Raw genomic sequence first — 12,535 nt, 5'->3', positions numbered from 1 at the left:
CTAGTTTTTGGGGATCTGACTTCTATGCTCTCTTTCATAGCTCGAGGACAGCTCCACAGTTTGCTGATTTTGTTTTGTCTCCCTTTCCCTCTTTGTTTTCTCATCTCGTTGCAGCTTTCATCGCTGCTCGCATCTCTTGTAGCTCTCCCTTTCACCATGCTTATCACTCAAGGTTTGGATAATGTTTTCGTTCGTGTGTATGCTATGTGGGCTTTAAAAGTTATTTCTGGTCTCAAGCTTATTCTTTGATTTAGCGGTGGTTGGTTTCTATTATCCCTCCCTCAGGTTGTTTCTCTTCTTCCCATGTTTTCTTTGGTATAGGTGTGCGGAGTTAGCCTCTTGAAACTTTGGTCCTTTCTATCCAGAGCTTGTGTTTCTTCACTTGCATGGGCGTCTTGTATGTTCTTGTTTAGTTTGTGAGGTTTTTCTTACTTTTTTCCTAGTGGTTGTGCTTCCAGTAACTTAGGCATGTATCTTCCTGCTTCTTGGTAACTTTGGCCTTTCGATTATTATTCTCAATTTGGTGCGGTTTCTTGGTTCTTTGCGTTGGTGCTTGATCGCGCTTATTTTTGTTCGGGGGACTTTGTTTCAGATTTTATCTTTCTAACTTTTTTTTTTACTTGTTCTGGCCAAGACACTTTATGGTACAATGAGGCCAGTTAGTCTTCGTTCTTGATCTCTTTTCAGCTCTAGATCTCTATTGAATTAGTGTTACTATGGCATTTTGTTTTCCCAGTGATAATGGAGGTTTTAGGTTTAAATTTTGTGTTGTGCTCTAGTTTCTTATTTTTAGTTTGGTTATTTTATAACTTTAATAGTAAAATAAATATATAATTTGTATAAGAAATAATAGTAAAAAAATAAAATGATGAAAGTTTATGCTATTTTTAGTTGTGAATAAATTAAATATTTAAAATATATTATATTATTTTACTTAATTTTTAAATTTTAGTGACCAATAAAATAAATTCTCAAACTATAATGATACTTAATGTGAGAAAGATTAGATAGTGCAGAATTAGAAAGTGATGTGACAAATTGTAATAATCTAAAAGAAAAAATATCTAAAATATAAAATAAAAAAACTTATAGACACATGTCAATAAACTCATCTTCCACATGTCATAAGAAGAGAACAAAGTCTACTTTATATATATAGATTTCTTAAAATTTCTTAGCACCCTTTTGTTTAAATGAAAAATCCAAACATGATATTAAAAGTGATATTGGACGGTTCAAACTCCCATCCTTCACAACTTTAATTTCGTTTACTCCACCTAATTTATTGATAACAATAAAAAAAAATAACTAAAAACCATGTGTTACAACACGTAAACAAATGAGATGGAGAAAGGTCGACACACCGAGCAGCAGATCCACAATCCACTCCAGCTCGGCTGGTGGATAACGTCAAAACACTACTGCGTGCTTTTTCTTTTATAGAAGTTGTTGGCGTCTATACAAGGCAAGCTACATGCACACATTTTAGAGGACGATTGAAGGCAAGCTACATGCACATACTGAGCGAAGGACGGATTTTTTTAATTCCCTCATGTAAGTCGTGGATCTCAATATATTTCATCGGGAACATTTCTAAACATCGCATTTTCAGTTGTCAAGTTAAACGAATTTCGACCGTGGTACAATTGAATCTACCACCACTCTTCCCACAAGCAATGTGGACTGATCACCCACCGAAATAATTAATTCATCTCGGGCACGTCAAGCCCGAAATGAGTGGCGCAATAGATCCATAATAACGAAAAATATTCAAAACAAACAAAACTTTCATAAAATAACCTGTGAACCACAAACCAATTTGCGGCCGAATACAAAAAAACGAAAACAAGTAACAGGTTTTTAACAAGCAAATAAAATTGTTTTAAGCCTAGTCTACATTTGGGACACCATCGGAAGCGATATTCGATCCGTGAGGATCAAATTCCAAGTACCCCGGAGAAGCAATCGGGACCAGCAGGTCCACCACGAAAGCCTTGTCCAGCGTAGGATGCAACAAGAGGTCTTGCTTGCTAAAAGAAGTCAGCTCGATACCATAGATTCGGCTGAAAAGATCATCACGATGATGCTCCAAATCTTGAACGAAGGAGACGGGAGCGTCAACATCACACTTCGTCTTCAAACGATCGAGGGAACTTAGCGGGTCTGTAAGCTGGTTCAACTCGAGAACATGCATCTGAGACAGGTCTCACTCAACAAGGTACTTCTTAGCCTGAGCCAGGCATCAAATACACTCCAACTTCATATCATCACGCGAAAACATTCTCTCCCGGAGGACATTACCTTCCGAGAGAAACGGAGATAGTTACACTTTGAGGTAAATTGTTTGTTGAAAGATTCCTTCATTCTCAAGCTCGAAGTCTAGTTGATCCTTCGAACTTTTCCTTCAGTTGAGACTCCTTCACGTCATTGAAAGCAAGATCATCTTGGGCGCCCTTCACGCCTCACTAGCCTCACCAACACTAAACTCCTCATTTAGGGTCCGTAGCTCCCGAACTCGAAGATCATACTTATCCCTAAGATAGGTCTGGTAGGCGGATACCTACAAAGAAGAACGATCGATTTACATTCCCTAGACATTGGGAAACACACCGAGGATTCATGACATACCTTATGCGTCATCCTGGCAAGCGTCATGTACTCTTGGAAAACTTGAGATCCACCGCCGGAGGGATTTCCCCAATCAAGGGAGTAATCCCCCTGTAATGCTCAGCACACTTCGCCGAATTAACGAAAAAAGAAGTGGATCGTCTTATTGGAATATGAGCCCTCAGAAGAAGTTAGAGGAAGAATATCGGCCGGAAGCTGACCAGGGGAAACTCGACATGTGCTGTCATGTCCCTGATCCGAGATAGGATCGCTTGGGACGAACCATGGGGCGAGGAGACGCACCAGTCAGGTCATCAGACCTAAAGACAAGCGTATCATGGCTCAATGACACGGTTAAGGGTATCAGAGAGCTGAGACTTAACCAAAATGGGGTAAAGGCAAGCTCAAGGGAGATGGACGAGTGTTTAGGGAGCTGGGCGAGGCGATGGTCGAGTTCAATCAGCTCGGGGAAGCTCAAGGATAGCTCAGTCAGTGTGCATCAGCTGCAGGAGCTGGAAGGAGTAGCTCACTCAGCTGGGGCCAGCTAGCAATCAGCTCAACTCAGCTGGGCTGAGTGATCATGTGCCGAGGCGGTTGGGCCGTCCGAGCGGTTACTTGGGAGGTTATGGAGGCTTGGTCGGATGGTGAAGCCATGATGTTGGGCAATCAGCCTAAGGGCTTGGCCTTGGAGCCAGACTTGGAAACCGATAGGGACATAGCAGTTGGGGTCGGTTATGAGCAGTTGGAGGCGAAAGGATGCAAAGGGGAAGTTACACCTTTTCGGCCACAACCACCACCTTTTCGCCCAAGGGCAGTTTGCGATCTCTTCCCCTATAAATACACAGCCTTAGGGAAAACTCTGCCAAAATTACACCAAAAAGAAAGAGAGAAAGAGATCGACGATTAGAGAAGAGAACCGGGTGGAGTGGGTTGTCTTGCCGGCGTATTCAGACCGTGGGAAGGCGAGGCGAGTGAGATGGATACCAGACAGAAGGATAAGGAGAAGGAGAAGGAGAAGGAGAAGGACTTACCACTAGGGGAACGAACGCCTAAGGTCAGTGGTGTAGCCTGCAAGCAAACGACCCTAGCCAGCGGTTGATCCGATCGGGCTTGTGGCCGGTTTGGGAAGCAGTTACATCCATTCTCCCTATCTCTTCTAAATCACTTTATTCTCTATATATTGTGTTGGATTTGGATTGATCAGACAGGGAACGCTGAACCAAGGCTTTGGCCGGTTCAGCAACAAAGTCTATGATCGGATCTAACATCTCTGGGTCGATTTGTTGGGAACTGATTATGAGAATCTCTTAGTTGGGATTTATCAGGAATTATCATGAATTTTAATTAGTTTTTAGGAATTTATTTGAGTATGTCATTTTTGGACAGAACCTAGTTCTTAAGGATCCGAACCATGCTTTCTTAGATCTGATGTTAAGATATCAGTTATATATGTATGTGATGTGATTTTGTGTGGTTTCAGGATCAGACTTGGACCGTGGTTTCAGGATCAGACTTGGACCGTGGTAAAGGAAAGGCACCGTGAAGACTCAAGCCATGGGAAGATGTGTGGTGATTGGGTCATTGTGGATAAGTGTGAAGTATTGATAGCCTATTGTGCAAACTGTGAACTTATAATAGACTAAGTGTGCAACTTATTAGTATGAATCTATGGATGATGTATGGATCTCATTTTATATATATACAATCGGTTTTCCCCTTATGATCATCTTGTTAAGCCGATTTGTCGTGAACCTCAATGGAAATGAATTGGACTTAGAAACTAAAGACTTAAAACCGGAATCAATTAGACATAAGATAGGAGTTAAGGCCGTGGATCAGATTGGGCGTAAGAGCCGGGATCGGGTCTTACATGTGCCCCGCAAACGTTTCCCCTCCTCGATCATCTCCATCACTTCAGGAGGAGTACTCACCGGCACGCCAGTAACAGAATCCGTCTAAAGTATGGGACCTCCAATTACATCCTCATGAGGGTCGAACGCCGACCGGCCGTCCGGGTTGACAGAATCTGTCCCCACCGGCCCAGAAAAGCATTACCAGGATCAACCTCCATCCGAGACATGAAGCGATCATCAACAACGACTACCCTCTCGAAGGAAGAGTCGAACGCATGAAAAATACCCTTAGGAGATCCCCTACCCCCCCAATAATCCACCATCGTCTAACTGCGTGGAGCCGGTCCGATCACTCGCAACCACCGAAGAAGCAACAGCAGACTGGACTTCACTACCACCAGCCTCGCCAACACCAACTTCCTCCTGTTGAAAATATCAGAAAAATCCAAATGAAACTTTCTCATCGTCTTCGGTGAAATGAAAAAAAAGTAACAATCTTAACACCGAACCTTAAAAAAAGGGGGGAGCGGGAGATAGTATAGCCTTATAAAAGCAAAAAATACCACGTCTAGCGTTACTTAGTTGCCGAGGAAGCTTTTCTCGAAAAATCAAAATCCACAAACAAAGCCCACCCTCCTTAAGTCTTGCCTGATCTTGGTCAAAACCAACCGTGAGCGGATAGAAAGGCCACATACAATCTACAAAAGGAAACAACAGCAAAACCGATTAGATCAACCAAATAATAAGCCAAAAGCAAGGACAAACTTGCATATTACCAATAGCAGGACTCCAAAATGGCTGGTAAAATCTATTGACATCAGAAACCGAGGCCCCATTAATCTTAGCAAAGAAATAATGAGACCACCACACTCATTAATGCCCGGCCCGACTTATGAAAGGCCCATCAGCGACCCAAATCTTGAAAAAGCTAACCGACAAAAATAAGGAAAGCGGCATGGCCAGCGCGAGCTTGAGTCCTAGCGTGGCCAGCGTGAGCTTGAGTCCATACCTCCGATAGGCATGCTGATTGCTCAGAGAAGTATGGGTGATACAGTGATTCACATTAAATGCCTAGAGACAAGGCGAGTTGAACTACGTAGCAGTGAGTATGTCACCTTCACTCTGATACAAACCGAATATATAATCTCATCACGAAGGACGACGACCTATCTTTTATCTTATCCGGAGCGCCTTTCAGCTATATAAAAAAGTTTTTGCTAACTGAGCAAAGGTTAGACTTTTCTCACGAGCGAGAAGATATATAAATTATTTAGCGATCTTAATACTCTCGTAAGAGCAAGCTTGATTCGAATATTGAACTCTTCTCACTTTTGTAATCTCATTTTTACTTCGATTTACTCCTAATGCAAATAAAATTTTCAACCTATTTCGTCCCTTATCATTTCTTAATCATAAACCCAAACTCACGATTGAACAATGGCTCAGATTATTTTTAGCAAAACCATTTAAAAGAAGCTTCATCAAGTCCTCAGAAGAAAACGTTCTCGAAATAATCAGAGGTAACCAAGAAAGTATCTTCTTACAAATGAAAACTCGGCTAAGCGTGAAGAAAAATATATCAAATGAAAGCTGTTAAGACTGAAAGAAAACAAATCATGACTTAGCAAAAGAAACTAAATCAAAATTGTTAATTTTTATTCGGTTAAATCAAAATAATGTCTGAACAAGTGAAGAACATATTGGAAAATCATTTTTTCTCTCCTTTTAGCTATTTTTCCTCAGATTGAGCTTTGGCTATGTAGATTTTTTACCATCAAATTCGGTTTTCTTTTGTATAGCATATTTACTCCAACTTGTATCACCGAATCGAAAACATTTCTGATTTTCACTTAAAACAGTTGCACATTTCGATTTCTGATTTTCACTTGAAACAGTTACACAAACACTGCAAAAGAACACAAAGCAAAACCAATATGTAACTTCTTTTTTGTAAGTATTGGTACAAGAACGCACATTAATCCGGTGTATATCTTTTTATTTTCATATTGAAATCATCTTCCTCATGCTATATCACTATAAGAACAAAAAGAAGAAAACATATACATATTTTTTTTAGTATGTATCAGAAATGGTACAAACGCCACAACCCTGACCAAAAAAACCACAGCTATGGCCCATAATCATTTTTAATACCGCCGATACATACACAACCTTAGCCTAAACGTCTTTTCGGCATCATCATAATAATCCTTACATTACATCGCTTACAAACATAAACCATCGGGTGGAACCACGCCACAATCACTCTTTCTACTGAGTGAGAACTCTTTCTAGTGAGTGAGAGCCACTGCAGCTTCTTGAACCAGCGGCTGAGTAACATGCACAAAGTGTTCAGCTTCACGCTCCACTTCTTCCTGACACCTATCAGAGTCTCTCCCTTCACCCATTTTCTTCACAAACCCTACAAACTTCCCCCAATTGTCCGCCTTGAACAGCTCCGGATTCATCCTCAGGTACGTAAACGCACACATCTCTCTGTTTTCTCCTTCACTGTTCTGATCAAAGCTCAGCGCCGATGCCTTGAGGATCTGCTCGTGGGCATAGTCATCATACCTAGGCAATGCGTTTTCACCAGCTAGAGGAACTTCTGCAGCTAGAGTAGCTAGAGCCACCTGGTTCACTAGCTTCTCTGGTGCACAAAGAGCGTCTTGAGGCTGCTCGTGGTCTCTCATCTCGATACAGGTGAAGTTGAATATGGCGTTGTGTCTGGCTAACATTTGAGCGATGGGGAGGTATCCGTCTCTGAACCTGGTGTTGTAGTATCCTGCTGTGAGCTCAGGGGCGTGAGAGCGTGTCCCGTAGTGCCAGTGGATTCCAGCGATTTTGACTGATATTTTGACACTTGTGTCTTGGAATATCGATTTGGCTGAGGAAAGGATACGCTCGCCATGATCCAGCAACATCTGGGAGTACCATGTGAGGAAGAACTCTCCATATTCTGTGTTCCAACCACCGTCTTCTTTTTTGAAGAATTGAGTGTCTTCTGGCCAGTTATTGTAGTGACCAGCATCGGTTGGGCCAGTACCGCCCCACTCTGGCTTTCCATAAGCCTCAGCTGCTGCTTTCAAGCTGCTTAAAAAGTACTGCATCAATCATAGGTAAAACAGTTTGAGTATTACATTCTCAGCAAAACGAATAATAGGCTAGTCATGTGTGATATGTGGTGAGTACCTTGTCATAGCACTGGAAAGCTCCAATCCCTGGGAACCTCCATGTCCCATCCTGCTCAGGGTATGAAGGGTAGCGCAGCTCTCCTGCTGGTCCCATTCCCACTTGGATTTCCTGGAAAATGAATTCAATCGAATCAGTGAAGCAAACAACGTAATAGAGGAACAGAATAAGTCAAAGAGGTGTATGCTTCTGACACGAAGTCATGAAGCACAAAATGGGTAAAAGAGAAGTTAGGAATTACCACAATGGTGTCTCCAAGAAGATGCTTGAAGTTGTCTCTGAAAGCACGCATGAAATCGGAATAGCATTGCACGGGTGTTCTACCTTTGAGAACTGGAAGTGTATCAGCGCCAAGTGATATATATTCGTGGTTCCTTCTTCCCCACTGATCAGTATATGCAAGGTCTGGATCCTTGTCAACCTCTTCAACAACCCACTGAGGCAGAGGAATACTGGAGAAAAAAAAAAAAATTCCCAGTCAGAACACGCACAATGATAAGACAGAAGACTTCAAACATACAACATGAACTAACTCTTCACCAAGGACAAGAAATCATTCATTCTTTTGATTGTTCAACAGGTCCATCTAAAGGAAACGTCTTGACTACCAAAATCAATCCTTTGCAATCAAATATTGAAAGAGACGTAAGACAAATGAGAAGAAAACTCAAAAGGATACAAAAAAAGCCTAAAAACAAGGGAGAAAACGACGAACAAGTCACTCAATCTTTTTAAAAGAGACGCTCACGTTCACGTAACAAACAAGAAGGTGTGTGGTTCTAATAGATTTTCGAAACTATCACTCTCCTCTAGAACATTGTGTCGTCACGTGTCAACGCAACTCCCGTGCACGTTAGGCCCCGTTAATCAATGAAAAAGTTCGACAATTTCGCCTAATAAAAAATTCCCAGTTGATAATAATCTTCAATATTCCCACCCTCAAATCTTACTCATGATCATTTCAAATCTCAAATAATACTCAAATTTCATATAGAGACTCTTCCTATCAAAAGGAAGCATCCATAAAAACTCTAAATCAAATACAAATGCACACAACCGGAAGCTAAAAATGCAATCTTTAGAACGTTATGTCGTCACACGAAAAGTTTTGACAATTTCGCCTAATAGACCATTCACAACTGATCATACTCTGCAACTATTCAAGCTTCAAATCCTACTCTTAATCATTTCAATTATAAATCTTACTCGAGTTTCATATAGAGACTCTCTCTACTCGAAACTAAACATCCATAGACATTCTCTAAATCCAAATGCACACAACACAGAAACTCGAGCTAAAAAAGCAATCTTTAGTATCAAGGGAGAGAAGCACTTACGTGACAGAGTCACCAACATTGCCACCGCACTGATGAAACGACATAACAGCCTGCACCTTAAGTCCAACCTTCTTCGCCATCTCAAGCAGCTCATTATAACCTCCCCAATTATAAGCCCCAGGAGCCTCCCTCTCCACCAAACCCCACCACACATCAATCATGATCCCTTCAACACCAGCACTCTTCAACGCCTGGAGACTCGCTCTCATCGCCTTCCTCCGGTTCACAGTGTTCCCCATCGTCACACTATCAAGCGGCATCATCACGAACACAGGAACTCCTCCCTTCCCTTTCTCTCCTCCGATCCCTCCTTCCTTGTACGTCCTCTGCTCCTCCACGGTCTCCACCGCGAAGGCTTTACACGCCACGGACAGATCCGCTCGCCTCGATCCCAGAACCGGACTCATCGGGGGAGATACGTTTCTGTTCGAGGTGTAATTCATGTTCATCGATATAGGCATCCTCGCCGACGGTGGTGAAACCGATAGCGACGACTCAGCCGATGGCGTGGTCATTTCGCCTGACTTGATCGGAGTTCCGGCGAGAGCTCCGAGCTGATGCGTTAGATTAAACGCCATTTCCTCTCTGCGAATTTTCTCGAGAAAATAAAAACGATCGTTACGATGACAAATTGGTTCTCCCTATTTGAAACAGAAGCTTTGAGTTTTATGTGACGGAGGAGATCTGAAGAAGGTCGAGAGGGAAGATATTTATAGGGGACCCTTAATAGATACGATTAAAATAATACATTTGATGAAGTGGTCCGTTTGTCGACACGTGTAGAAACGTACGATGTGGATAAAGACACGATTTTAGATAAGAGTTAGAATGGACGGTGGTGTGAACAGTGCGCGTGAACTTTCCAGCTGACGCGCTTATAACCTCAGAAAACATTTTGTGGTCTATAGATCCATTTTATTAGGGACCATAATAATTATTTTATTTCTTTATTTTTTTTTTTCGTTTTTATTGTTAAATTACAATAAGTTCATAACTTTTTGTTTCTTACACGGTTTATATAGAAAACGGGGATAGTGATGGTTACTTGCAATATAAGAGTATGATTATCCCTAAAACTCTTAATGGGGTTCATATAGATGTAAAATTTCAAAATATTAATTAATGTACATACATTAAATCAAATATTTTTCTTAGTTTAGGAAAAATATATCTTAAAATTGAAAAACTTTAAAAGGAACTTTTTTGTAAATTGATAACTATGTAAATTACTAAAATACCAAAATTCCAACATTGTTAATTTATAAAGTTTTTACTATAAAATGCACAAACGTGTCTATATAGGAAAGAGTTGATGTGCACACTAGAATAAAGAACCGATGTGCGGAGCAAGCATAACATCAACCCATAATAAACCTCTTCACTAAACAAACAAATCAATATGTAATAAATTTAAAGTTTTATAACACATCTAATGTCAACAGTGGCTCATCCCCTAAGAGCATGATTATCCCTAAAACTCCTAATGGGGTTCTTAATATTTTTTTAGTAATAAATATAATCTTAAGAACTTTTGTTAAGAAACCCCTAAAATTTGTCCTACAATGCTAGTTTCTTAGTTAAAGGTTCTTAAAAAAAAATTAAACATTGTTGTATACTTGTTCTTTTAACTTCTGGAAAATCAATCACCAAGATATGAATATATGAGATGAAAGAAGGGGATCCATGAGAAAACTAGAACAAGAAGGAAGAAAACAAAGCGTTACTGGCAACATGACGATGAAACAACGGATCTGCATTGTGAATCATCCAATCATAGGAATTAAAAGCTATGTGATAGACAGGATAATCTGAAAAAAAACTCACAGTATAAGCATCACTTAGACATGTATACATCATCAAGTTCTTGTTTTACCTGCACCATCTAACTGACGAGTTGTACCACACATCAATTATAACAATAACTGAGAAAACACAAACTGAACAAAGCAAAAGAATATAAATCCAAAGGAGTGCTATAACTAACCACCATACACGGGCTGCACTAAAGAGACCATTCCCATCATAAACAACCACTCCATCTTTATTATCAATTCCAAGAGCAGAACGGCCAGCAGCAAAAGCTTGCTCAGACGGTAACATATGTGGCAACTGTTACAAGACATTGGTGTATCATATTAGATGATCACGCTCATAGCACAAAAAAGAAGCATAACAGGAAACACAAAAGGGAAAGTTACAATACTATGAAGTTAACAACAAAGAGTCGAGATGTTTTCAATGGATGTAATAGAATGAACAGCCATATACTCACTAAATTTATGTTGAAAATGGCAGCACAATAAGATAACTTTTATATTGATAAGATTTCACTTATTCATAGAAAACGTTTTAAAAATCATTCATAAAAGGGGAATATAGTGATTCTTACACTTGTTGATCGATCTGATATTCCATCCAAATCAAAGAAGAGAGCACGGGGAATATGAGCAGCCTGTAGTAGGAGAGAACAAAGTTCATTAGGAGCAAAGCATGCTTTTGCTTCAACTCCATAGAAGCCATAGCCAGAGCCTAAGCGAGTGTAGAATCCTCTCTTCTGCAATTATCATCACAACAACACACAAGAAAGAGTCAAACTTTATAAACAGAGAGTAAAACAGAGCAGAACCCAATAAGTAAAGCAGCGATCAAACGAATACTCACTCAGTGACTTACACTCAGTAAGGCGGCGAATTTAAGGGTCTTTTGCGGAGAAAGAGAAGGAGTGAAGCATGCTCTTGTTTTACGTCTAAGTCTAGTCTAGTCCGATCAAATTCTAGTTTGATCTAGTCCGATCAAATTCTTTCGAGCGTAGACATCACTCTCCCTCTCCCTCTCCCTCTCCCTCTTCCTCTTCCTCTTGCCCCAAAACTCAGAGGTCCTTTCGATTGGTGAGCCACCGAGAGAGAGATCTGTCGCCGTCCACGAGAACCACCGAGGAAAGCCACCGAGACAGACCTCGCCGTTGAGTCGAGGAGCCACAGAGAGGGACTATATCGCCGTTGAAGTCGCATAGAGAGAGGTTTGGACGGAGAGAAAGAAGAAACCAAACAAGCCAAAAACGACGCCATCTCTCGTCTCTCTTCTCGTTGCCCTACACGTGTCCTAAATAAGACGCGGTTCATCGGTAATTAGGTATTTTTCATTTTTTTTTTTTTGCAAAATTAGCTTAAGAACCACGTTAAGACACCGCGGTAATCATGCTCTAAGATTTTCTTTCATGAAACGTATGTTTCATATTTGGGTGCTTCTGTATAAATTTATGAAAATATTAAAAAAGTATTCGTAAGTTAAGGTCTCAAATTCATTTAGTATAGAAAAAATTATTCGTAAATAACTTTCAGATACATTTTTATCAAAAAAATTAATATGGAAAAAATTATTTGGAAATGGTCTTCTCCTATTGTTATTGATTTAACAAGGAGCTGCTCAGCCAAAACAATAGGGTACGAATTCCTTCGGAGGAAAAATGAAGTTATAGAATCACACAATCAAAAGTTTAAATAAGAAGTCTTTCTCTTGTTCAATCATTCAAACTCACAAGTCATA

The 12,535-nt window shown here is 40.4% G+C and overlaps 1 protein-coding gene and 1 long non-coding RNA gene across 7 annotated transcripts; both read right to left on the bottom strand.

Annotated features, from left to right (window-relative positions):
* Positions 1-6,499: 6,499 nt before the first annotated feature.
* Positions 6,500-9,567, bottom strand: LOC106306250 (beta-amylase 1, chloroplastic). The gene is made up of 4 exons (XM_013742797.1): positions 8,990-9,567; positions 7,894-8,104; positions 7,653-7,763; positions 6,500-7,564 (listed from the first exon to the last, which is right to left on the bottom strand). Exons 1-4 carry the CDS (start codon positions 9,565-9,567, stop codon positions 6,752-6,754), a joined length of 1,713 nt encoding a protein of 570 aa, XP_013598251.1. The 3' UTR covers positions 6,500-6,751.
* A 989-nt stretch (positions 9,568-10,556) lies between these two features.
* Positions 10,557-12,059, bottom strand: LOC106304112. Of its 6 annotated transcripts, none has more exons than XR_001262620.1 (4): positions 11,663-12,059; positions 11,379-11,543; positions 10,974-11,098; positions 10,557-10,875 (listed from the first exon to the last, which is right to left on the bottom strand). It is a non-coding gene; the product is annotated as an uncharacterized LOC106304112 (long non-coding RNA). The 6 variants fall into 6 exon arrangements; XR_001262622.1 differs by having other exon boundaries at positions 10,557-10,871; XR_001262619.1 differs by having other exon boundaries at positions 10,559-10,740; positions 10,814-11,098.
* Positions 12,060-12,535: the final 476 nt, after the last annotated feature.

Source organism: Brassica oleracea, chromosome C7 (genome assembly GCF_000695525.1).
Source record: "Brassica oleracea var. oleracea cultivar TO1000 chromosome C7, BOL, whole genome shotgun sequence".
In the NCBI taxonomy this organism is placed as follows: domain Eukaryota; kingdom Viridiplantae; phylum Streptophyta; class Magnoliopsida; order Brassicales; family Brassicaceae; genus Brassica; species Brassica oleracea.
The sequence above is the reverse complement of the archived record's forward strand: the minus strand, read 5'-3'. Positions and strand labels throughout refer to the sequence as shown.